This window comes from Zonotrichia leucophrys, chromosome 1A, assembly GCF_028769735.1.
Source record: "Zonotrichia leucophrys gambelii isolate GWCS_2022_RI chromosome 1A, RI_Zleu_2.0, whole genome shotgun sequence".
In the NCBI taxonomy this organism is placed as follows: domain Eukaryota; kingdom Metazoa; phylum Chordata; class Aves; order Passeriformes; family Passerellidae; genus Zonotrichia; species Zonotrichia leucophrys.
Window position 1 is genome coordinate 5,056,805 of NC_088170.1, and position 27,248 is coordinate 5,084,052.

Below are 27,248 nucleotides of genomic sequence, written 5' to 3' on the forward strand. Positions count from 1 at the left end.
CTGTGGAATCTCCATTCCCATTCCTACTACTCTAGTTTAAGTCAAAGATCTGTTAAGAGACATTTTTACAGAAAAGGCAAATTTGGGATCTTTTTCTTGTTACTAGAGCAGTTGAAGCACAGTCTTCTCATTCACAAAGATCATATTCCTCAGTACCACAGGACAGCTCAGAATCAATGCAACTACAAACTAATGTGGTTATCATTCTCTCCTAGCACAGCAAGATGGATTAGCCACGTGAAAGGAAAAACCCATGTCAGGCACTCTTATTCACTTACACTGAATGAAAACGGAGCCATCACTGATGGAGTTAATGCAGATAAGAAGAAATCAGCTTCAGAGAAGCTTTTCATCATTTCATTGCTTAAAATTTTTAGCAATAAGTAAAATGAGCCTCTTTTGGCCTGAGGTTTATTTTGTATACAATCACACACACACATACTGCCTAAAGCTCAGACAAAAAAGCTTGGTTTATATAATTTGTGCAAACTCCCTCCATATCCTAAACCACATTCCAAACCACTGTCTCTATTGACATACTTTTAGGATAAGTATGACTTTTAGGATAAAATGGAACTGCTATTTGTCAGCTGGAATTAATGATACTTAGACATTTGAAAATGTTAGACCACATCATCTCTCTTGGAACTGCACAGAGGGCTTCTATGTCTTGTGGCAACTGTTGCCAAGTAGTAGGGAAAACAGAGATGCTTTCTAGCAGCCTTTATCATTTCATAAATGCTTCCTCAATCATTACAACATTTTTCTTGATGGTCAATCAACTTCTCCTACAATTGTGAAGTCTACATCTCTTTCTTGCTTGAGAGAAAGTGCCTGCTGGTCTGTACCCCTCAGAGACAAAGAGACAGAAAACCTATGTGATGCTGTATCTGCTTTCAAATTACTCAGTGCTGTGTGAGAGGAGACTGTCCATAAGTTCTGTTCTGTAGCAGCCACTTCCAACTAGGTCACGTCACAACCAGCGATTCAAGTGACCTAAGAAATGGTCATGGCAGGACAGTTCTTGGTAATGACAGCACACTGCTTACCCATCCTTGTGCTCAGCATTTCCTTCCATCAAAACACTCCTCTTACTCAATTTCCAGTTGCATTACCTACTTGAATTTTCCTTCCTCCAGACCCAAGTCTGTCATTTCCCTTTAGCTTTGTTCCGAGCAGGTGTCCCATTCTGGTGGCAAACCTCCTTCAGTTTTGCTTGCATACCAACCCTGCCTTCCCAATCAAGCCCTGTTCCACCTCAGCCCTGCCTCCTGGTCCTTTTGTCCCCTCGTGACACCAGCTGTGATTTGTGAATTCAATCTGCCCAATCTGGATGCTTCTGTATTGCACCAACACTCTCAGGAGTTTTCTTCCACTCCTCACCTCCCCTTTATACTCATGTTGACCAGCACCTTCAGATTCCCCTTTCAACCTAAATCCTGCAATTCTGAGAGCACCACAAAATGCTGTCATCAGCTGACCTTTTAATAACAGAATTCCCTCAGAAGCTGTGTGAAACAGTTGCAGAAGGATCTTCCCTTAAAGCTGCGTAGCAAGTCAAAAGTAAATAACAAAAATCCCCACCAAAATGTCCTGCACCTGATTTAGTTTAACACAGTCTTGGTAGGTTTACTAGTGCTTCAATGACACAGCAATTTCATTGTAGATAAGAAAGCAAGCTCAGCTCAATATCGTAAGAGTAATTTAGGATGATAATAAAATTAACAGATTGAGGCAAACCAGCATGAAAAGTAAGAGGGGGGGAAAAATACAAAAAAAAGAAACCCTGTCCTGTTACTCCTTATGGAAGCTTTCCTTTGAAAAATCCATGCAGTTCATGTTTCTGTCAGGCAAGGTAATATGCCTGTAAATTTAATCTGACAGAAGAAGCAGCACAGCATCAGCAGAAAATGACAAAATCAGATTGTAAGAGAAGGACAGCCAAATGCCTCCACAGCTCTCAGAATCCACTGAGGGAAACAAATTCACACAACTGTAATAAACCCAGACTCAGGCACTCACTGGAGGTTTGTGGTGCTAATACCTTTAGTTTCCACTTCAAAATCTCATTCAAAAGTGCTTAAATCTTGTATTGGCTGCCTGATGGAAGGTGCCTTTGCCTAAATCCAACCCTTCTAAAAACCAGGGATAGACTGCATTTATTGTTTCCAAGGGCAACACTTCAAATGTTACCAAGTTTTGTTTTCTGGTTCAGTTACACAAATCTGAACTCCTTTTTCTACCCAGGCCTTTCTTCTCATTATCACAAACCCTAAAGCAGCACAAATAAAGGCCAAAATGTAGGTTTAAAATAAAAATGGAATGGTTTTACTCTTCTGGAAGCTGCAAGTAATTGCATTTAAAACAGAGAGGTGATTGTGGATCCTTATTGCAACATGCTGCATAACAAAAGGGGGGAAAAAATCTATTTTCACTTTGAAAGGAAGTTACTTTAAAACAAATATCTTCTTCATACTTTCTAGCAAAATAAAGCCAGAAACAAATAAAAATGATCATCTAAGGTGTTGTGCCAAAATCATGCTATTATAGGTTACATGTCTCACCTTAAAAGACACTTAAAATAGCTTTTAAGTCTAATTTTAACTACAGAAGGTGCATTTCTGAGAGCCTTCAGCAGCTCTGCCCACCCGGAGGAGCAGTGCTCAAATAGCCATTAGTAACTCAAGAATTTCCCCACAGCAATATCAATGGGCAGCTACCAAAAACACAAAAGCATCGGGGGAACATTTAAGACAGAAATGTCACCCAATTTGCTTGATTTCTTTAACTTTAAGGATCCTTCCTTATATTTATCTGCTCTCTGAAAGTATTGTTGCAACACTCTTCATTCACTTATATCTAAAGCTATGAAATGCTGTATCAGTCTCAAACACCAAGAGTCTTCATTTAGAAAACAAACATGCCAACAAAACCCAAGAGGATACCTCTGCCAGTTGAGAAGGAACTAATGCAAATTCTCTTAATAAAGCAACACTATAACAGCTAAAATTATAAAGTTATTCAGACTTTCTCCTTCCTCAATTAGCTCAAACAAAAGCTGGTGGCAACATTAAGAACTCACAACAAGATATTTTGCCACCACAGGCACAGCTCCCCAGCACTGTGGATTTCTCTGCATCCCAGCACTGGCTCTGGGATGACTCCATTCCCTGCACAGGGCAAAAGTTGCTCTGCCAGGTGAGGCACAAAAATAAGGTCCTGACTTGGTGTAATTATCTAATGAAAATTTCCACACCAGGAATTAATTAAATAGGGGCACCTTCTCTGTAACTGGTTGGAAAATATCTCTTTTAGAGCAACAGGTGTTTGATTCTGCCAAATTAAATGGTGATTACCAGGGAGATGTAGCTGCAAAGGCATTATCTTAGGGAAGATATAATTGCTGCTGTACCTTATTAACCTATGGGAAATAGCAGGACTGCCTAATCCTCTTCCATATTTTGGTGGCTTGTCTAGCCAGTCAACCAAGCAAAGAATGCAACTGATGGCTCAAAACAGTTTATGTCAGTTTATCAGGACAGCAATAAGGTAACAGCTATCAATAATATTTTATTGAACTTTAGCACAGACAGTTGTGGTAACAAAATCACAGAAAAAAACCCACATATTGGCTCCAAATGGTTGCCATCTCAGGATAAAATCTAGTGTTAAATTTTAACTTTAATTAAAGTAGCATGGGGGTGGAAGTAAAGGAATTTGCAAAGTTAAACCTTATGAGAAATGTTACTGCAGTTAGTGAATTCTGCTACGTTAAATAAATGAGGAAGGAAAAAGCCTTCTGTAAGTTTGACAGTATTTTTGCTTTGCTATAGCAAGGGAATCAACAATATATGTTTAGAATATTATCAGCATTAGAGAGAGACTGGAGGATGAAATCTAGAATTTTATTAAGGGATCTAACAGAATCACATTCACAAATGTATAGCTATAGAAGCCAGGCAAGTTTTGGGGATAAAGGCAACACAACCAGGAAAAACATTCCACACACCTTCTGTAGCTTTATCATATTCTTATTTCTGCTTACCTAATGACAACACAGTGAAGTCATACAGTCACTTTAAACATTGAAAAATCTAATACTGATAAGGATAAAAGTTTTTACTGAATACATGTACAGAAGGAATTTTTTTTTTTGGTTTTTCTGAACAACACTAGAATTCAATGCAATTACATTGGTGTGGACTCTCTCTTCTACCTCCTGAAATAAGCCTTCTCCTTGTGTTGAACTTATTTTTGCAGCTCAGATTACGCCCTCTGAAAAGTGACTGAAGGTAAGCCAAAAAGAATTCTTCACAATTATAACATGTACATAGGAAGTTAGAAAAGAAAAAACATACCCCTACTAATGATAGTAGGTAACTTTCCCCAAACTCTCACCAAGCCAAGCTACTTAGAGAAACTGGGCTTATAAAAAGGTAAAGCTTGCTACCTTGCAAATAAACACATAGCAAAAGAAGTAGTAAAGAGTTACATATCTTATTGTAGGGGTTCCATACTGTTATGTCCTTATTACAAAAGTTGCATACCTTGTTGGTGTTTCTCATGGGCAGCTCCTCAGAGCACTGACTCTTCCTTCTTCACACAGCAGCCAACTGACTCTAGTTCCCAACCACTCTTTTATAGCACTCTGCTTCTCATTGGTTACACCTGTGGCCTGTTAAAGTCAGGCCTGCTCCTAATCTTTGATAATTAGCCCAGCTGCAACTCCTTAGGGGTAAGATTACTCTCTACACTACCTTTATTTTTCTTACATTCTATGTCCCTACAGTAAGTCTTTTGGCAAAAAACCAGGCTCTTCCGTGCAGGAAAAATGCAACCCTCAAAATCACAGTAAATGATAGCTAAATATTTTGTAATTAATATATCAGAATTCCAAATCCAACAATGCTGAAGAATGCTGTCCCATTCACGTGTGTAGGGGGACAGAACACAAGTAAATAGAGGTAGTATAGAAAGTAATGTTACCCCTAAGGAGTTGCAGCTGTGCCAATTATCAAAGATTAGGAACAGGCCTGACTTTAACAGGCCACAGGTGTAACCAATGAGAAGAAGAGTACTATAAAAGAGTGGGTTGGTTACTTGAGCAGGAACTGGAGTCAGTTGGCTGCTACAAGAAGAAGGAAGAGTCAGTGCTTAGAGGAGCTGCCTGTGAGAAGCATCAAGGAGGTAGGAAGCTCTAGTGATATAGAACTTTTCTAATATAATTGCAACACCTCTGTAGACTAACACTACAGAAAGTCTCAAAACAGCCTGATAAATTTCATCAGAGAGCTGTACTGCAGATGAGCATGTGCCTCCTAAGAACCTGATGCACTGGGTTTTATCTAGGGTAGGAGGGGAGCTGGTTAGAGTTGGAATGAAAGCAGTCAGCTTTAGTTTTAGTGTGGGGAGAGTATTTTAATAATAGCAACAAATAAAGCTATAATAGCCTGACTCTATGCTCATGAAGGAACCTTCAGGAGGTAATAAATTACTAACAAAAAGACTAGAATTGTTTTAACTGTTAGGGCTGGAGTTAAGAAGTGGTTCTCAGAGCATGACCTAAAATTTCAACTTTTGAGCATGAGGAAGGTGCTCCAGTGCAAAGCTACTATGAGCCTTAATAAAAGTGGGCTGAGAAGAGCACATATTTGAAATTATCAGTGCCTGGGAAGGGATGCAGCCAGGCTCCAGCACAATCACAGGGCACTGGTTGCCAAAGAGGGAGAGCTGCCATGCTGTAGCACTGAGGGCACATGCCCAGGAGTATGTGGAGCATGGATAATCAAGCCTTGCTGGATCATTCTGGCTCCACCAGAGCAACCTGCTGCTCTCAGGAGCTCAGCATGTTGGAAGGCTTCACACAAATGCATTTGAGTGGCCCTGGATCAGTAAGAGGAACTTAGGAGTGCTGCCTCAGCACTTTCCCTTCTAGCAGGGGCAGCAGTGGTGCTACCAGTCAGAGTGAGAAGAAAATTGTGGCAGCCTTTGGGAAGGAAGAGAAAGGAAAATGCAGCTGCCATGCAATAACAGCTCCAAAGGGGTTGGAGAGGAGGAAGTGAGGCAAATGAGGTGCTCAAGTGATTTCTGCTGTTTATCAGAAAAAGGTGCAGCTCAGAGGAAGGAGTGAGTGTGGGCAGGTAGGCAGGCAGCCGGGGGAGGCTGGGAGCCCAGCAGGGCTGTGAGCACTTTTTTCTCACACAGTTCATTTCCCCCATCTGCCTGGTTCACACTGAGGCCACGCACACACCTGTGCAAGGCCAGAACCAAGGTGCCAGAAGGGCAGGACTGAATGCCTGGGAGCAGTGTCCCCAAATAAATCCACACAAAATCACATGCTCAGTGCCAACACTTTGCTGGAGGAAGTATGTCTGAATCTTTAAAAGGAGCACATATCCTTGCATGTGGAGGTTTAATAACTACTTGAACAACCCTCATGAAAATGTTTGGCCTAATCAAGTCCACATTTTTTATTAACGGAGACCTTCAAAATGTTATGCTGGGTAGATTTTGCCTTAAATTGGCCTGAGTGTTACCTACACAAAATCCTCTTCTTGCCATATCAAAAGCAAGATGTGGTTTGGGGTTTTTTTTTTTTTTAACAAAACAGTATCCAGGTAGGTAGAAGACAAAAAAGTTACATTCTAATTATATACTGCATGAAATGATGACATTTTGAAGGCTAGAAAATTACTTTGTTTCATAAACAAAATTACAGCAAAATCATTCAGACTTGATTTTACAGTTGTCATGAACTACTGGATTACTGACTGTAAGAAAAAGAACCATAGTTTAAATAATCAATGTTTTTAAGCTGTGACATTTTTTGCTAAAACATCCTTAATTTTTTAGATAATTCAGAGTGTTTCTGGTTTTAACAGTGTCTTGTTTCATTGGAAATTTTTTAGTCTTCCATCAAGTGATCCCATAAAGCAGGGCAGAACTAATGGCTTTATTAAGTATATTTACTTCAGGCTAAATGGAAGGAGCAATTACATTCCACTTATGCAGGAAAACAGCTGGAACCTGCTGAAGGTACCTCAGAGTTTAACAGAAAATATTAAAAAGCCTGGTCAGAAGCCTGACAGGTTTGCTGACTCAAAACACAGTCAGGGAACTGTCTGTCCAGCTGTGTGAGAAAGGGGCACTGGGACCTGGGAGGGAGGTGATAAAAAGCAGCTACAAACAAAAACACACAGCCAAAATATCTGACAGGTCTACTATAAAAGATTTAAAGGAAAACAAAAAGAAAAAAAATAGCAGGGCATCTTTAAATATTATTGTTGAAGGCTGGAAAAGCATCTGTAAAGGAAAAGTTAAGGAGTGGGATTCCAAGTTTCACATTTCTATCCTTGGTGACGTTTGGACTTTGTGTAAGCAGGAGAATTGCCAAAGAATTGGAGATGATGGTAAAGAGAAGTCGCAGCACATGTGGAGGAGCATGCATAAGGGTGCTTGGAAACTGTGAATTGAGAACTAATTAATCAGCAAAAACAAACTAAGGTACATCTGTTAATTATTTAAGCAAAAGCTGACTTATCTTTCCTACTTATTGCTTTTTCTTTTGGTTTTTGTTTGGTTGGGTTTTTTTGCCTCCCTACTCTGGGTCATGCTAAGGACAGCAGTTTTCCTTGTCCACCATGAGCCCATGAATCTTCCTTGCTGTTACAGCATCTGTAGGTCAGCCAGAGCTTTGCAGTGGAACTGCTTAGGGCCATTTTCCTACCACAAGCATCAGAAAAAACCACAGAATTTGAAATTCTAAAGCTGTATTTCATCAGAGCCCCAAATGAAACAAGGTGGCTTTAGACAAGGAGGAAATGAGAGTGAGACAGATTATAACCAGAGTATGTTCAGATGTTTCCTCTCCTAATAGATGCTTGCAGAACAAGATGTAGGTCCTTTGATGCAATTTTTGGTGGCCTTCTGGGATCCAATATAACCTATAGTCTCTCCTAAGTCCCAAAACCCAGCTTATTTTTCTGTCCTTTTTGACAACATGGCCACTCCTAACTCCACTCAAGAGACTCACTGTCCATACATTGAATTCTATCAATTCCTAGCTTGCTGTCTCTCAATTCTCTCCTATCCTCACATCACACAAAGGCAATCTTTCACCTAGGCTTGCCCATGTGCTCTTGGAACAGATGCTACTGCTCGCTCTATCCCACTGGTTCCATCTGGCCTGGAGCAAGAAGAAGGGAAGAAAACACAACAGCAGACCTCATCCCCTCTGTCCAGCTACTGTCCTTTTGAGAATGCTGTGTCAGGAATATTGCAAACAATTAAGACAGCATCCACCACCTTGGTTCTTCCAGGCATCCTGGAAGTTCTCTGGCAGTAAATACATCACCCTACTGCTTCTGTACAGGGAAGGTGGTGACTGAGGTGATAAAGTAAAAAAAATTTGCTCTTGCAGGGGGTTCAGGCAGGAGGGTTAAGCTGCTCTTTTCCATGGAAGTACAATATACTGAGCTTATCTGCATGCCTCATAAAGTTCATGTATTTGCTGTAAACTGTTGGTACCAACAGATTAGTAACAAACATGTGTGCCTGACGGGAAAAGGTGGCAACTGAATCCTTGCTCTTGTCCATCTGTTGCTCGCTGTTTGTATAACTCCGTATTACAGCATGCTTGTTTAGGTTTCAGCTGTTTGTCGCACGTACGAGTGAGTATATATATATATATGTATGTGTTTGTGTGTATATTTATGCACACGAGGGCTGTGTGATGGTTTAGCTTGCAATGCTGCTCCCTTCGGTTGGGTGCAGGGGTGTGTGAGGGTGTGCCAGCAAACACGGGCTGGCTGTGGGCTCGGAGATCCGGGCCCGCTGCTCTCCCTGGCCCGGGGGGCTGGAGCCGGGCAGAAGCCTCCATGGATCCCCGAATTCCTCACGGATCCCTGAGCCTGTCATGTATCCGTGAACCCCTCATGGATTCCCAAGACCCTCACAGATCCCTGATCCCCTCGTGTATCTGTGAACCCCTCATGGACGGCCGAGCCCCCCGCGGATCCTTGAGCCCCTCATGGACCCCAAGCTCGCGGGCACACGGGCTGGACGCGCTCGGTCCCGCTCTCTGCAGGGACACCAGAGCGCCCACACAGGCTCCCAGAGCTGCTCGGTTCAGAAGGGATCTCAGGGGATCATCCCACCCAGGCAGGGCCGCCTGGAGCAGGTGGCACAGGAACGCCTCCAGGTGGGCTTGGAATGTCTCCGGAGAGACCCCGTGGCCACCCTGGGCTACTGTTCCAGTGCCCTGCCACCCTCAGTGTAAAGTTCTTGTAGATGCTGAGGTGGAATTCCTTGTGTTTCAGTTTGAACCCGCCGCTCCTCCTCCTGTGCCTGGGCTCCGCTTTAGTCTGGCACTTTCCCTTAGCGATATTTACATGTATTGATGAGATCCCCCCTAGCTTGCTTTTTCCTACGGAGACCTGAAGCTGGACTGAACAGGCGCAGCTCCCGCATGTGCCCTCCTAAGGGATGAGCCCAGCCACAGCAGGAGCACCACAGCACTCCCCGGAGGACACGGAGGAGCTGGAACCACCATGCTCAGCTCGGCTCCCTGTGTCGTGTGTGGGATTGGCGCGTCCCTGTGCTGCTGCGGACACACCAAGCGACCCCGCGTCTCCCTGTCCCCGGCCCGCCCCTCGCCACCGCCCGCCATCCTGAGCGCCGGCCGCTCGGCGCTCGATTGCGGCGGCTGCTCCCGAGGCGGCGCGGCTCGGCGGTGGATTGGTGGGGTCTGCGCGGCGGGCGCAAGATGGCGGCGGCGCTGGGCCGGGGGCTGGACATCAGCCTGGCGGCGCTGCGGCAGCACGACCCCTACATCAGCGGCATCGTGGACGTGGCCAGCCAGGTGGCGCTCTACACCTTCGGCCACCGCGCCAGCCAGTGGGTACGTGCGCGCGCCCGCCCCGACACGCCCACCGCGCGCGCCGCCGGGGGCGGGGCCTCACCTCGGGCACGCCCCGCCCCTTTCCCGGCACGCCCCGCCCCCGGCGAGGTGTGAGGGTGGGGAGCGGGAGGGGCCCGACGGTGATTGCCGGTGTGTCCCGGCCGTGTGCCCCGTGCGCCACCGACAGCCCGCCTGCGCACGCTGAGGAGCCACGGGGTGCCGGGAATGGAGCTCTGGGAGGCTGCAGGATGGAGGAGTTTCACCACATGCGGGACAGGCTGGGGTTTAACCTGGGGCTGTGGTTTAAACTGGGATGGCATAGTATGGGATTTAGCCTGAGGCCATGGGGGACTGGGTTTAACTTAAAGCTGAGGAGGCTGGAGTTTAGCCCAAGGCCATGGAAGATTAGGGCTTAACCCAGGGCTGTGGAGGCTGGAATTTAACCCAAGTCAAGCTTTTAACCCAAGGGTTAAAACCCCAAGTTTTAACCCAAGTCTGGTTTCTAACACCAAGATTGGGGTTTAACCCAGGTCTGTTTTTTATCCCAAGGCCATGAAAGACTGGGGTTTAACCCAGGGCTGGTTCTTAACTCAAGGCCATGGAAGGCTGGGGTTTAGCTCAGGGCTCCAGGCCTCAGCCACTCATCTGCCTTTCCAACACCTGTAATGAAACCCAAGTGTGTGCGAAAGAGTGGTGGAGTTACCAGTGCTAAAAGCATTGTTATAGGATGTACAAACATAATTACCTTGGGAAAGCTCTAGGTAATAGAACATTTAGGCTCTTGGCAGGTGGTTCTTGGCTTGCTGTGACAGTGAGACTCAGGGCCTGTGTTTGAAGAACCTGCCCAATCTGCCTTTTGTGTTGTTTTCCCCCATTTCTGTGCCAAACAGCACTGGAGGGCAGGTGCCCTTTGCAAACTCCTCTCTCTGCCTCTTGCCTGTGTGTTGTGCTCAGGTGTAGCCTGGAATGAACCCAGCTCCATATCTTACCTCAAACCTGGCTCAGCTTCATGGTGACCTGTGCTAGCTCCAGCCTCTCACCACCAACCCATGAAATTGAGTTTAGTAATTTTTTCCTGGCTTGGGTAAAACAGAGAAAAAGGGGGCTCACTGATGGAGACTAAAACACTGCCCTGTTTTCAACTTAATGTTCCTTTTCTTCAGGAGAAGACAGATGTGGAGGGAACGCTGTTTGTTTACACCAGGTGAGCACATTTTGATGTGTACAGGTGAAATCTGTGGCTATGGAAAAGCCGGCTGGGATGGAGCATGGCTGAATGAAATAAAATGCTCCCCTTTGTTCAGGGGTGAAACGAAACTGAAACTGCCAGAAGCACATGTGGGAAGGAGAACCCTCTGAAGGAGACATGACCTTGTATATTGATAAGACTTCCAAATGTGATTTAAATGTCAGTATGGGACATGTTTTATGAAAAATCCTTTCTTTAGGATTTTTTCTCCTGAGAAGCTGAGAGGCCTCAGGAACAAAATGTAAACATTGATTGTCTGCTGCTGTGGAATGCAACAAGTGCATCTGGGATTGGTCTCATGTGGTTGTTTCTAATTAATGGCCAATCACAGCCCAGCTGGCTGGATTGTCTTAGTCAGTCACAAGCCTTTGTTGTCTTTCTTTTTCTATTCTTAGCTAGCTTCCTGATGAAATATTTTCTTCTATTCTTTTAGTATAGTTTTAATATAGTATATATCATAAAATAATAAATCAGCCTTCTGAAACATGGAGTCAATGTTCTCTTCTCTCATCCTAAGACCCCTGCAAATACGACTACATGGGTAAACTGTAGAAATCTTCTGTGGTGGTTTAAGTAGGATTTGCAATTTAAAATTGTCTGAACAAAAAAGAGTGAAATAAATAATTATACTGCTGAAAGGAAGGACATGGCAGAGCTTTTGAAATATTGTGTCCCCTATTTAGGGAACTTTGTTACTACTTGTGTCTGTTCATTTTTCATGCATATTTCATCCAACATTTTGGATGGTTTTCATGCTTTCTTTTAGCAGCAGCTCTGGTTGGGGCTTTCAGAACCTCATTTTTTGCACTGTTTGTTGTAGCACGTGTGTTTGTTCTGTTGTGGGGGTTCCATGTTGGTGCCCCAGCATTTCTCTGTGACTGCTGTTAAAATCAGGGAGTTGCACAGTCAGCAGCTCTTGCAGCAGCTGCTGAGGTGTAACACCAAAGCAGAAAGTTACTTTTTCAGGTTTTGTGTCGAAGAGGATCTGGTGGGAGAGCTGAAAAAGCCAGAGGTGGTTTTGAGCAGTGTGTGAGGTGCCAGAGAGGCCCAAGAGGCTGTGAGCTTTGTGGGAGTGCTGGTTTCAGTCCCTGCAGTGGCAATGGTCAGCAGCAGTTTTTCTCAGGTCAGTGGGGATCAGGTGCTGTAAATTTGCCACCTCAAGAGGAAGGCAGCAGCCCTTTGTTGTGCTGCCACTGGGTTTCCTGGTGTGTTGCTTTCAAAGCTCAAGAACTGCCAACATGAAACCTGGTCCTTCTGGTATTGTTGTCTTTCACTGCTGTTTTTGTTGCCTGAGGAAGTTTCCATTTAGGGCACAGGTTGCACTTTAGGCAGCAGTATGGAGCAGGTTGTAAACTGTGAGTAACAGCATGCATTGTCCTCATCATCAGTTTTAACTTTAATTTTCTGTGACTTCAAACAAATTAATGAAGTCCTATGGAAAGCACATTTCCAGCAGACAGTTTGGAGACCACTGGTGCTGTTTGTTTCTCCTCATTACCTTAGTCACAATGTAAAATGATGTTACCATTTTACTTGGCCTGACTCATTCACTGCCCAGCTCATCTTTGTGAATTCCAGGAACAGTCAAGAAACCAGACTTCCAACTGGATGAACACCAGTGGAAGTGGACTCTTTGTTTGTTTGTTTGAAGGGAAATATTGACCCTTGCAAACAAGGATTATTTGTTTGGTTGACTCCAATCCTGTAAGACAGGTTCCTGTATTTTGGTTTCACAGAGAAATCCACACAGCAGCAATTAAGCAGAGGTGGCACCTTTCCCAAATGTTTAGCCATCATCTTTTCCTTTATTGCCAAACTTGGTTTGGAAGGAGTGCCTCCTGTCAGATCATGACAGGTTCAACAGTTTTATCTAAGTGACTTGAAGTGTAATCTTGTTGCCGTGATATTTTATGAGAAAATCCTTTCCTTAGGATTTTTTCTCCTGAGAAACTGAGAGGCCTCAGGAACAAAATGTAAACCATGATTATCTGCTGCTGTGGAATGCAACAGGTGCATCTGTGATTGTCCATGTTGGTTGTTTCTAATTAATGGCCAATCACAGCTGGCTCAGACTCTGTCCCAGACACAAGCTTTTGTTATCATTCTTTTTTTATTCTTAGTTAACCTTCTGATTAAATCCTTTCTTCTATTCTTTTAGTATAGTTTTAATATAATATATATCATAAAAAAGTAAATCAAGCCTTCTGAAATATGGAGTCAGATCCTTGTCTCTTCCCTCATTCTTGGACCCCTATGAACATAATCTCCATGAATGAGCATAGTGACTTTAGAGCCACAGCATGGTTTGGGTTCATCATTTATCAGGGATTATTCAGGGATGGGGGAGGATTCACAGCTGCTCTGAGGCACCCTGTTTCAGTTTCTCACATGGTGGCTTTTATCCTTAGGTTTTAGGTAGTATAGAAAATTCTCTCTTTGACTGTTAGTATCTGCAGTTGTCCACCTGGGTGCTGAGGGCTTGCCTTGCTCTGACTTGGTTTAATTGCTGCTTTCTGTAGGGTAGATGGTGGCATTGAATCACATAATGCTGATGGTCTGTTTATTTCTCATACCTAATGTAGGCCTTTGCCATAATTAAAAGGATTACCAAAACTGCAAGAGTCAATTGTTATTTCCCTGGCAACAAAATTAGGTTTTTGTAGCATCTCTTAGAAGTAAATAAATAAGGAGTTTGGAGCACTACACAACTAAGAAAATGAATAAATAATGAATTGGAGAATTACCCAACAAAGAAATTCTTGTGATTTCCTTTTCCCTCGACTTGATGGGATTTCTACTTGTTCCCTTTCAGATCAGCTTCTCCAAGGCATGGTTTCACAATAATGAACAGACTGAGCATGGAAAACCGAACAGAACCCATTACTAAAGACCTCGATTTCCAGCTCCAGGACCCTTTTCTGCTCTACAGAAATGCCAGGTGTAAGTATGTGACACTTGGGGTTAAATACTGGAGTCAGGTTCTCTTCAGTCTGTTCCTGGCTAAGGTAGTCCAAGTGCTTAGACTGCAGCATTCAAGGGGTGAAATTGAAGGAATGAATTTTGCTTTTTTGATGTTCTGAAAGGGAAGAATTGCTCAGTGTTCCCTACAGAAAGTATTAGGATGTGCTTAGGGGTAATCTCCTCATTTAGCTGGCAAATTGTGGATGTTTGTGGTTGCCTGTGTGTGTGTTTTCTGAATACACCCCAGTCACTGCTGGGAAGTCTCAGTGTAGTATTTGTAGTCTTGATTTTCTGCATAAAAATGGACAAATGCAGCCAATCCAGGCCCTGTGTTCTGCTCCAGAACCCTGCTCTTAGAGCACCTTGGAAGGCAGGTTGTGCTCAGCTATTGGGGTAACTCCTGACAACATAATGCTGAGTCTAATTTAAACCCTGCTGAAAGACCAAGTCATTACTTTGGCCTTCCTGTTGATATTGCATGATGATCTTTGCACAGGAATTAGCAAGTGTCAGGCAAGCTCAGCAATGAGTGGAAGACCTGAGGAATTTGATTTGTGCATGCAGATCTGCACACAGACTGTTACAATGTGTTGGAAATTCAGTTTGGAAGCAGAGCTGTAGTACCTGATCTGGCCTCTGTCCTTTATGCACAAAAGCAGATTTCAGAAATGGTTTGTGTGAACTGTGATGCTCAGGTGTTCCCTCTGGGTGAAGTCAAGGCAAAAGCAATCCGTGGCTTGCAAAGTAGCCCAATTTGATAATCTGCTAGACCTTCTAATTTCATAAACTAATTTGGAGCTGGGAAATAGATCAAGAGGGAATGCTGTTGTTCACACACACTGTGTGGTAGAAGCAATTGAGGATGAACATTCTAAATAGCCTAAATGAAACTGCTCTTTTTGAGACTATTTTCTGAGCTAACAAAGAAAATTAATTCAGAAGGAAACTGAAAAGACAGACATCTCCAGGCTAACCTGGACTGGGCCAGACATTAGGGTTTCAAGTACTGTGACACCTCTTTATTCCAGCTGATTTTGAAGGCTTTTTCTTATGTAGCTATAATCTTGTTTAATCCTGTTTTGAAACTTCATTAGAAGTTTCTGCATTTATATACCAATATCCCTTTTGAAACCTGATCCATTAATTTCTCTTTTTTGTTGATACAAGTGGTATAATGAGTAATTAGAAGTTGTCATAATTCTCTGGTGACAGAAAATAAGCTTTTAGTTTGATTACTGCACATGAATTGTAATTTTCTTTTTACTAAGAGAAAAATCAAGGAGTGGGGGATGTAAGCTCTTTTTTCACTAAGAGATGTGAAAATTTTAGTTTTGCAGAGTCTCAAATATAAGTAGCTGTGCTTCTGAGCAGGATGTCTGGGTCTGTGTCTGATTTTTACCAGGGTTAGCTGTTTGATCTAACCATGGGTAAATCTGTACCTCTTCATTGAACTGTGAGTTTGGTTGTCTGACAGCAGATTCATGTTTGGTTCTACTAAAAAAACCCTGTAAATCCTGTCAGTATCAGGTGAGTTCTGGTATAAGGTCATCTTACCCCTTCTCTTCCTAAAATATTCTTATAAAGGCTTAATTATTATTTCTTCAATATTATTTCTTCAAGAAAACTGAAGGTTTTGGTACTTCAAAGCAAAAGCTGTTGTTTTCTCAGATTTTCATGAAGACATCTGTTTCCAGAGCAAATTGGGGGACAATTTTTACCAACTCATTTGAGTTGTCCAGGTTTTCTTTAGGTCCCTACAGTTCCTGTGGTGGTTTCTTCATTGAGTTGCACATTACCTCTTGCCCTTTCTTCCTTATTTTGTATTTCAAAGCCTTTGCAATGTGAAATAAAGGGATCTCCTTGACAATAAGTGTGGGTTTTCACAAGGGTCTCAACCAAACACAGTTCTGAGTTTCCTCTTCCATTTTCTAAATGAATATTTTCTTGCTCTTGTACAATTTGCCTTTATGGTTTTTTGCAAAACTAAGGCTTGAGGTTTATTGTTAAATGAACTTTAGAAAACTGGGATGTTTAGGCCCTTATGCTGTAGGATTATTTTTGTCTCCTGCTTTCACATACTAACAAGGAGTACTCAGGGATAGCTGTTTACTCTGCAGAACACTGAACAGTTTGGCAGCAATACTTAACAGTATCTGGAAACAAATTATCTTTTTCTAACGTGTTGTTTAACTTAGTGACTTCTCAGGCTGCTTTTCATACAGCTCTCCTTATCAAATCTAACAAAACTAACAATTCCCTCTGCATTTTTAATTGCTGGCCTTGCCCATTGTTTTGTGTCTTCCAATATTCAAAATTCATTTTGTACAGCTGAGTATCTGTGGCTGGTTGTATCTCACAGTCTAAAATAAATCTTTTTTGGCAGCAAAAGGTGGTGCTTGTGTAGTGGACAAGCCCAACAACATTGTGATGTAACAGCTATCCTTTTGTAAAGCTTGCTTTGTATCCAATATATGATCAATAGAAATTTCCAAAATTGTACACAATAAATGTAAGTTTTAGAAATGCTTAAGATAAAAAAAGGTATATTTAATCCTTTTATTTTCTTTTTTCATATTTCTTTTATTGTTTTATGTGATCCTGGTCATCTTAAGTTGAATTATTGTCTGAACACCATGTTGGAGGCACAGTCTAATTCCAGGACTTTTCAGGCTGGATTTGGGATGCATGCCAGTTAATGTTTGCTCTGATCCACTATTTCACAGCAAAGGTTTTTTTTGGGAAATCTGTCAGGGTAGAGCTGGGGTTATTCATTTCAAAGCCAGGAGGGAAGCTCGAATTACAGTTTTTAATGCCAGCAGAAATCTTTGTCCACCAAGGAACAGAAGGTTTATGGCTCAAACAGGCAATTTTCAATGTGACCTTTAAACCTCTCTAGTTAACTGCAATTTTAGATGCTTGCTTTCTGAGAACAAGACAGTAGTTCTGGTTTTATTTAAATGATCTAACAATTTTTAAGTTTTCATGAGTTATGTTTGACTAATCTTAACTACATAATTATTACTTTATTTTCATTCATTTTCCTGATAGTTATTGGGAAAACCAATAGTCACAGCCTGCTGCTTAAGCCTTGATGCTGATTGATATGAGATAGTTCAGAAGAAATATATAGCAGTAAATTATTGATTAAATTACCTTAATTGTCTCCCTTTAGCAGCAGTGTAATAATTACAGCTATTCCCCACTCTCCACTGTACCAGGTGTTTTTGTCTGTGTGCTGGGTCAGGGATTTATTTCCTGATTTCACTCATTTACCTTTTCATCACTGAATTCTGCTTTTGATGCTTGTAGGAAACAGGGAGTTTGGGGAATATGAAGTTGCTTATCTCAGAACTGGCTTCACCTTGAGCATTTTAGCTGCCAAGAACACAAGATCCTACCTTAAAATAGTATGCTAATTGTGACAATGATCTGATACAGGTTAATTGGGTGCTTTTCTGCTATATTGAGTGGAGAAAGAAATTGTGTGGCTTGTCAGGCAGTATTTCTCTCTGACAGTTTCTGCACCTATTTGGACACAAGTTTGACTTTTCCCTTCTGTACCACACTGTTGCTCCTGCCATCTCCTCAGCCTGAAATGGAATAAAGCCTTCCTAGGAAGGTGTCTGCTGAATTTGGGCTCTTGGTGGTACCAAAGCAGAGCAGACATGCCTGGGTTTGGCACAGCTGTCCAGCCACACGTGGGCTGTGCATAACCTTACACTTGTTTCACTTTTTCACTTTAACCTGCTGCCATATGTCTATCAGAACCCTGAACATTTTATATTGTTTTCCCAGGTTTTTACACTGCAGAGACATCTGGTAAATGGGATGGGAGGGAGAGGGAAGTTTGCCAGCTGTCTAAGGGAATTTTGTGGGTTTTATCTGTGGTCTGTGGGTTGCTGTTTGTTTTTTTTTCTTCCCCCATAGTTCATAATTATGTATGAAAATTTTACCAAATATATGCTTTGGGAGCAAGTGCTTGTAAAATGTTTAGGAAAAGGTAACAGTGTGTATTTTCCTCAAACTATTATTTTTCATTCTTAGATTGTTACAGCATCCATGATGCTCTGAAATAGAGCAACTCATCTTATTTTGAGACTGATGGTGGCACATTTTAGTTCACCCTTCTAAGGAAATACATCCTAATAAAAATACAAATGGATTATAAGTGTCCCACCTCTGCAGTGACCCTGCAAGTAGCATTTCTCTTGTGAAAAACATCTTAGCTTGAAGACTTTACAAATCTACTTCTGAAGGGAAAAGGTAGGAAGCAACAAGAAAAGAATCAGAGTGATATGTAAAAAAGAATATATGATGAAAAACAATCCTCTTTTGGCTACCATAGTGTATTTTTTCCCCTGAAATGTGTTCATAATCTACACTATATTATTGTGTAATTGTGTATATTAAACCTCTTTTTCTTCTGATTTTTTGTTTTGAGTATGAAACCAGAATTTGGTGACTAAATTTCCTTGTGTATGTATTTAGACTTGGCCTTCTGCATATTGACCACTGAACTGCTCCTTGCTCAATTGAGACAGGCAAAATAGATATTCCAGCCTTTGTCTTTATGATGTAAAGTTTCTGTTTGATGGTTTTGGTTTGGGTAAAAATACCAGTTCAGAAAGGAGAACCTCCTTTATCAGCCTCTGCCAACATTCAGTATCAGACCCAGTATCAAACCCCAAAAGGATGAATGCAGAAAATAGAAATGTATATTCAATTGATTATTCCCCAAATGCTCCTTTATCTTTCAGAATTTAGAAACAAATACCTGTAAATGTGTTTAACTTAGTCCAGTTTGTATTATTTTTATCTCTAAATGTCTCCAAATCAGTGGTCTACTGATTCAGAAACATTACATGGCTTTGTTGCTGCATCATTACACAAAGTGCAATGTTTTTGTCACAACTGAATAAGTTAAAACCATTTTTTGTGCTTATTTGCAGAACTATTGTTCTGGCCTGCTGCAACCTGCATGTTTTGTTTAGGAAAATATTTCTGTAGTTTCCAACCCTTTGAAAAGTGTTTGTCAATTTGAAACAGAAGTGCAAACTCAAACTGTAGAAATGCTAAATAATTTTGGCCTTGCCCTTCTTAGGGATGTATCCTTCTCAGCCTGTTGTTTTTTGCTAAACAGTTTTGGGTAAAGCTGTTTTTGAAAAGTCTGCCTGGACTGACTGGTGCCATGTCTCAGAATACAAATGTTTGGGCTTTACCTGAGCTTCTGTCCTTGGAGACTTTTTTGTTTCAGAGATACAAACAAATCTCTCCTCTTTTCCATTCCAGTTTCTCTCCTTTGATCAGCATTTTAAAAATTCATTGTGGATCCAGCAAGACTGAACAACAGCAGAGGTCATGATTATCTTCCCTGGATGTTCCTGGCGTTAAAGTGAAACCTCAGTTTTGCTGGGATTGTTGGAATACTAACACACTTAAACATAGGCATTCTTTTCCTTTTTTAAATTTCCAAAGGAAACATGCTAAAAATGATTAATGTTTTTAATTAATTAATGCTTTTAATTCTAAACCCAGAAAATGAAGGATGCAGCATGAACTTTGTCATGTTGCATGCATTTTTTTGGAAACCTGTTTAAGTTTCTGTCCAGCCTAACTGTTGTATGGTTTTTCATCTGCAAATTTTCTTGAAAGAAGTAAGCAAGCTTCTGACTGCCTCTGTTTATTGGATTCATAGTGATGATAATTCTTGTTTTTCATGCAAGATGGCCTCTGGCACTCAGTTTATTGACTTCCTTGTACCTACACTCAAATTACCTGTTCATAAACCAGTTTATAAAAACGTAGATAAAGGCATTACTAATTTTCTACTACATTTCCCATATAGCTCCTGCCTTTGTGGTCTATACTTCAACTAACTAATAATTTTTATGTCCTTAAAAAATGGTAAAAATTACTTCAAAATGTCAAGGAGCATAATAAACTGCCCCTTGGAAATAGTATAGATACCAATTTATATTTTTATCACTAAAACCATAAAATATGTGCATTTACATGTTAGGTTTTCATGCTTTCTGTCTCATTTGAATTTTCAAGGCTACCTGAAAATCTTTAATGCCTGCCTGCTGAGATATAAAAATATTATTATAACTTGATGGCATAAGTTAATAGTGCAGTCAGGGGTAGATGGACATGAAGGAAAGTGGGTTTTAACATCAGTAATTATGATTTAGCAGTCAGGTTATTTGGCTTGCCTCTTCTAGAGTGCACAAACTACAGGGTTTGAAACTTGTGGCTAAACTCTGCTTAATTCCATGGAAGGAGGAGTGGATTTTTAACCTAGGGAAGGGAACAGGAAAATGAATTTAAAATAAATCAACTGAAAAAGTGCCATAGAATATAGTTTTTGATGGAAACTTGTTGTGGATCATGATTTCTTCTTTCCCCAAACTGAAGGTGCCACTGTTCTGAGCAGAACACTGGACTAAGTGAACTGCAGAAGCTCCAGCCAAACTAAATTATTATTGTGACTCTAGGAGTAGCAGCTGTTAATTAATTCAGCTTTAGGGTGTTTGGGGTTTTTTCCTGGGTATTGTGGAGAGTAAATGTTCTATGATTTCTGTTTTTACAGTTCATATTTTAAAGAAAGAAGGAAGAAATACAAAATTCCTCTTGTTCGTTATTTTTAAAGCCAAGTTGTTTGTACTACTAAGTATTTCTAAATTTATTTTTTCCAGGGCTGCTTTATTATTCATATTTTCCTTTAAACTAAATACAGTTTGTGTTTTTCAGTGGAATTTGCAGACACCACTGCTGAAGGCCTTAAGTTTTAATTTTTGGTGCGTAACACCACAGTCACGGCACCCAACTCAGCACAGATACTTTCTAAACAGGATGTTTTAGTTGTTTCTTCCTCACCCTTCCCACCCTGAGGATTTTATGCCAATTGTGGAAGCCTTTGGCTGAGCAAAGCAAACAGGTTTTGGTTTGTCAGGTGTATTTTTGCAGCTGTAACTGTGATGACAGCAGCCCTCTTTTTGCTTTAATGATGATTTTCTGTTGGGTGTTGAAGGTGCTTAAAACAAAGTAAGGAAAAGAAGGGCAGCAATGCTAATGTAGGTTTTCAGTTTCAGCCCAATCTGGAAGTCAGAGTATGCCATGTGAGAAGAAACAGGCTAAGGAGTTAAGACAAAAAAAAAAAGCTGTGTAGTTTTTAGATGGCTGATAATTATTTTGTGCGTGGTGCAGCTGTATCTCAGCTTGGGCAAACAAATCAGTAGGACAAGGGTATGGAATAAAGTTAGACCCAAACATCCCACCTTTGGGGATGGGTTTCTGTATGGGATGGCAGGAGACTAATGCTGCATATATCTGCTAGGCACAGTCTTTGTTTCCCATTTATGGATGTCAGCATATAAGTAACAAATTAGCTTGTCTGGAGGTTTGCTGTGGAGAGCGCAGTGCCAGTGCTGGGCATTCCTGACGTCTTTCCAAGATAAGATAGGCACATGATGCAGCAATGCTCAAGAGTTGTGCTTGCAGCAGATAAAGATTTTTTTTTTTTTCAGAGGGGTTATTTTCACATGACTACCTGTACACCCTCTGCTTCACACTTCCCTCCTTGCACAGCATAAAATGCTGGGTGTTTCAGGAGCAGGGGAAATATGTACATGAGTGCCTACGTATTTCTCATGCACACAAGGATATTCCAGAGCTGGTTGCTTTTCACAAATCCCTTGTGTAACCGCCTTTGCAGCTTAATCCCCTCACATACGCACACATGTATTTAGTATTTCCAGCTTTTCTATGTTTTAAACTTCTTAGCCTCTTTGTCTACAACAAAATAAATATATTTCTTTTATTTTCCTGCACTTGCATTCCTTTTTTTTTTTTAATCATGTCACAGTGGAAGTAGGAAAGCAATGTTGATTAGATGCTCAAAATACAATATATAACCAAAAGAAGCCATCCATCTACTTAACTCCCCAGATTTGAGAATTACTAGAATTATCTCAATCCTGTGGTGGTGTGATCACACATTCAGGGCTTCCCAGTACATAATCACCAAATTCTGCTGTGAGGTATTAGGCTAGTCTCCTACATGACACAGATTGCTGTAGTTAGACAGGAAGGCAACCCTGAAGGCAGCTGTGAGTGCAGTTTGTGTGCACACGAGTGGGTGATGCTGTCTTACCTCCAGGTTTGATGTAGAAGCAGTTGAGCTGAGTTTCATGCACCAGCTTCCCCTTGTACTTGGCGTCGGGTTCCCCCGGCTGGTGGCTGCCCAGGGGGTGATACGCCTGCCGAACCAAGGCTTGAAACATTTTACAATTCCAAGGAGCCTCCAAGCAGCTGAAGCTAAGTGGTTTTTTCTATAGACAGTAAAGGCACATTCCTCTTGGTTAATTTCCTTGTTTCAGGATTATGTAATAGTCTTGTACAGAAGGTAAAACCTGAATGTTGTTTTAAGTTGCTGACACCTGGATCTTCTAATCTAGGAACTATTTTCTAGCTCTTCGAAACGTTTTCAATGTCATTTGCATTCTCCTTCCTTCTCTTGCTGTTCACTCCTAATCCTTTGCTTGTCCTCTGTGCCTTGTGCTCCTCCTCCTCCCCCTGTCCGTTTTTCAGGAAAACTTGGATTGAGGAGCGCAGATAATGGGCGCCATCCACCCATCAGCTCATCACCTCAGCGAGCCATGGCAATCTCTGGTTTCTGTATATCCACACGGGCTCCTCTGATAATATCCTCTTGTGCTTGAAAAAAATAGGTTTGCTTAGCAGAGGGTGGACTACACTCCTGACATAGCCAGAAAACTTCTCTTGGAATGTGAGCTTGCTTACTCACGCTCTTTTATATGTGTGTGTATATATATAAAAATATTTGTAACCTTCTCTCAAAACATGGAAGATAAATATGTGAGCAAGTGTATCCCACAGCACATATACAAGCTGCTCACTTCTGTCTAACTTTGATTTAATACAAGCTCTTGAGTGCCTCATCAGTGCTCTCTTTGTCAAAACAAACCTTAAATCGGCAGTAAAGAATACTTTTCAATTACAGGAGGGAAGAGGAAAGAAACCCTTCCCAAGTGTAAGATAGCATACCCTTTAAAGGACAAGGAATGTGTTACATACAGGAACATGGTGCAAGTGCTCCAGTGGAATTTCACTCAGGCTGCAAAGGCAGAGTGGCTTTTTTGTCTTAACTGCTGTCCAAAGCAGGAACAGCACTGGGCTTGATGCCTGCTGCCTGCTCTGCTTCAGTGCCTGTGGCTGCAGCCCAGTGGAGGGGTTTGCTACAGGGCCTCCTTGCACAAAGTACAAAGTCTTCATCATGAATTGCCTAAAATCAGTCCCAGAAAATACCCAGTGGGTTTTTCCTGCTGGCATTGTTGTTTTGGACATACATATGCCCAGGACTTTTAGAGCCTGTTTTAATAATCCCTTTGCATAACAGTGGTATTGTTTACATGCATTAAACCAACCAGAGAGATTCTGTAGCCAGGGATGGGGGGAAAAAAAAGTAAATAATGTGAGGCACAAGCTTCAGGTCAGAAGTCAGCAATAAAGGGACTAAGAAGATCCTTTCTGTGGATCATCTGCTGCTGCCCATTGTTTTAGACAGGATATGGACTTTCTGTTTGAGCTGTACCAATTCTTTTGGCTCTGTCAAACTGCCTTTCTGTAAAATTTCACTGTCTTTTCCTAAACAACATACAGTGTTAAATCCTCTATACAGGCATGTGTAGCATCTCTCAATTAACAAGTTCATGAAATTTCATAATAATTAGAAAAAGGAGAGAAATAACATTGGGATTTTTTTTGTGAGTATGCTATGTCTTCCTGCAGGGCTTTGCTGCCTTCTGTTTATTGTTACCTGTTGCTTTTATTCTGGTTTCTCTCATGTAAATATTTCTCTAACACTCTTCAACAGAAAACAAAGTAGATGTTCAGATTTGCACTGAAAGTTAAAAACTGAAGGAGGGGAGAGACTGAGGAAGCAGATGATGATTGCTTTTAAGTTTTATTCCTAAAGGATTATGTATAAGCTAGTAAAACACTGCTGACTTCTGAAGCAAAATGAAATCCATATTTCTGCTTTGTGTGGAAACAATACAGTTGCTGCAGTGAAAATAATCCCATGCAATAATCCCAAATTTTTATTTAAATATGACTCTATCTCTAGTCCATAATCAGGGATTCAGAGCTGCAGGGTACCTTCCAGTGCTGCTAATATGAAATGAATTTGATAAATGTGAGGGGTTTTTTCTTTTTCAGTTGAATTACAGGTTAAATAAGAAACTGTTTACTACTTACATTACATTTTCTTGGTGACAAACTTGATCTCAGGGGTGCATTGTTTTTCTCTTTGTTCATATACACAGAATTTTCTGTTTTCTTGCACACAGAATATCTTGTGTGCAACATTATAGAAAAATCACTAAACTTCTGAATAATCTGAGCACTAACTTCAATTGTTAAAATAAAACTTTAAAATAGATACAAATACAAATTAAAATAGAATAAATACAGATACAAATTAAAATAGAATTACAGTAATCAAAGAAAAAAGCAACAAGGTACTTCAAAGGGATATATTTCTATCTTCATGAAAGAAATTACTAAATTGCAATTTCACAAGAAAAATGCAGCTGAAAAATTAATATTAATACTTAAATGATCCTTCAGCTTTCAAGCATGTAAAAATGCAGTGACCCTATGTGAATGATAAAGGGTTCAGGGTGAAATTTAGCTTGTGAACACCGTGTGAACCTACCCACAGTTTGCCTGCCATTCTGTGAGAACAGTCAATGTCCTTTCCGTGCCTGTGAAATTGAATTTTATTGCTAAAAATTGTACTGCAAAGTTTGTCTGCAGCTCTGCAGACAAGCAGGTGTTACTGAAGGCAGTGCAACAGCTGACTGCAAGGGAAGGAATGCTTACAGAAGAGTAGAAAACTCTTTAATTGTGGACTGTAACCTGTTAACAGGCTGTGGCAAAGCAATAAAAGGGAGTGCATAAAATATGCTGAAAATATCAATTAACTGTTTGAGACCTCAGGAGGAGTAGTTGACTTTTGCCTATTTCTGTGTAGGTTTTTAAAATTATTTTTCTAACCATTTTAGAATTAGAGATGGAGTAGTAAAAATAAAACAATTACCTATCCAAAATGGTGTTGTGTATAGAGCTTACAAATGGAAAAATACAAAAATGGAGAGTTCAAATTCTCTTATCTTACAGTATTTATGTGTTTCTTCTTACAAGAACAAGGGTATACAAGTAGCTCAGACTTTGATTGTTGCAGGCTAAGAGCTCAGTCCAGATCTGCAAATGTATTTCCATTACTTAGGATCTGAAGGTATGCAGTGGAGAAATAAGAGATGAGATCACAACAGTCAGAATTAGAAACATCATGTATAGTTAAGGTTGCTTATTTTCTTCATGAAGCCTTTTCTGAAGTTGTTCATTATTTTGTGGGAGTTAAACCATTTGGAGTGACAGCTCATCATACTGATTATAGTAAAAATTCAGGTTTCAGGAAAAAATGACATGCTATTGAACACCTATTTGAGGTTAAAATAGTCTTCTCTTTTTTCCCTTCTCTTCTAATATCCTGGAAAATGGCATTGTCAGAGTTTGGAAAACAATTTGACCTTGAACTTAACTATAGCTGTGGAATTGGAGGTGTACCTTTGGCAGGTACCTCAGAGATGCACTTTAAAAATAATTGGGAACATATTCTTAGACTGGACTAAATTATAAATGAAAGCCTTGATGTGAGAATCCTGGTGAGTCCTCTGCCAGCTGTGTGTGTCACAGGCAGCAGAGCAGCTCTTCCCTGTGGGAATGGAAGCCCAGATCCTCCACAAGAAACACACAGAAGCTGCTGCTGTTCTTAACATAGTGGAAAGAAAAAGGAAAGGCTGGAAATTGAGACACTGAAGGTAGCTCTCCTTTCTGTTCTTTCCAATAAAAACAATTTTTTTGTTGTCTCCAGGCTGGAAAAGGTGTGTTGTCCCCTTCTTGATTGAGCGGTGTTCTTTTAGCTTTTTGTTACTAGGGAGGAGGGAAGTGCACAGAATCAAGAAAAGGTTTGTAGTTTAACCTCTTCCACTTGTGACAGTCTCCTTTTAGTACAAGCCTTTCTGCTGCTGCAAGGTGTGGATTTCTATTTAGCCTGGATTTGTGTAAGGCATTGCTGTGTTCTGCTCAGGTGATTTCTGTACATCAGGGCCTGCCTTCATTGCAGTGTGTTGAAGACACGTTCTAATGTTTGCAGAGAAAACAGAGCACAGGTAAGCTAGAAAATAATCCTTCCAGGTGTTGAGGAGTTGCATTTGTTTTCCAATAAGCCTTTCCCTGATGGATTTGTATTTCACAGGAACCCTGCTTGTGTTGAACGAGGATGTTTGGATGTAGTTTTTAGCTTATGGAACTCTCCTCTGACGGGGACATTTTGGAAGTCTATTGTGAAATAGTAACGGGAACCATTTGTTATTTAAGAGAGCCTATTTATAAGAAAAAATATTTCTCAAGAACAACTTGTTATTTCAGAAATTGATAGCCTGGCTTCCACAGCCTTCCTGCTTTAATTTCACTGTCACGCACCATCATGATTTTAAAATGATTTGGGACTGATGATGCAATGGCAAGAGGTGTGACTGGAAAACCAGTGGTGTGGGGGGAAAAAAATTCTCTAAGCCAGATGGATCATAATATAGATGCTATTCCTGTGTCAGGACTAAAAATTTCTTGTAGCATCAACAGAAGGCATATTTAAGGGAAATCTTGCAAATACAGTTTGCGTTTGGGCTCTTTTCCAAAAAAAGTAAAGAACCTGCTGATGGACTCTTACATCTGCTGAGCTTTATGGAAATAAGTGCATCAATGGGCTTTAAATTTTCCTACATTACTAACAGAACTTCAGCTTTGAGGCCTTTTAGGGGGCTTTCCAGTGACCCTATTCTGTTTGACAGCTACACAGTTGATTTTTCTTCATTAAAATTTCTGATAAATTTGGATTCAAAATCTGCCTGAAGTCAGTCTCTCGCAGCAGAGTCACAGACATGATTTATTAAACCATCCACCATGTCTGTGCTGTCCTTTTTTTGCCTCATGAAACCAGAAATAATCACTGGCTCTATCTGGAAGTCTGCAAATTGGTCCCCCAACTTTCAC

At 41.0% G+C, this 27,248-nt stretch overlaps 1 protein-coding gene across 6 annotated transcripts in view; it reads left to right on the top strand.

Moving 5' to 3' along the window:
* The first annotated feature begins 5,106 nt into the window (after positions 1–5,106).
* The window catches only part of DCP1B (decapping mRNA 1B), a 45,554-nt gene continuing 23,412 nt past the window's right edge, over positions 5,107–27,248 (top strand). Inside the window, exons 1-6 of one of the 6 annotated variants that reach the window (XM_064735943.1) lie at positions 5,107–5,187; positions 7,382–7,503; positions 8,123–9,199; positions 9,318–9,898; positions 11,062–11,102; positions 13,960–14,087. In XM_064735943.1, the coding sequence (XP_064592013.1) occupies positions 9,764–9,898; positions 11,062–11,102; positions 13,960–14,087 (304 nt within the window). In that variant the 5' untranslated portion in view covers positions 5,107–5,187; positions 7,382–7,503; positions 8,123–9,199; positions 9,318–9,763. Of the gene's footprint in view, positions 5,188–7,378; positions 7,504–8,106; positions 9,899–11,061; positions 11,103–13,959; positions 14,088–27,248 lie in introns of all 6 variants that reach the window. The other 5 variants (XM_064735935.1, XM_064735960.1, XM_064735968.1 and 2 more) reach the window with 5 other exon arrangements.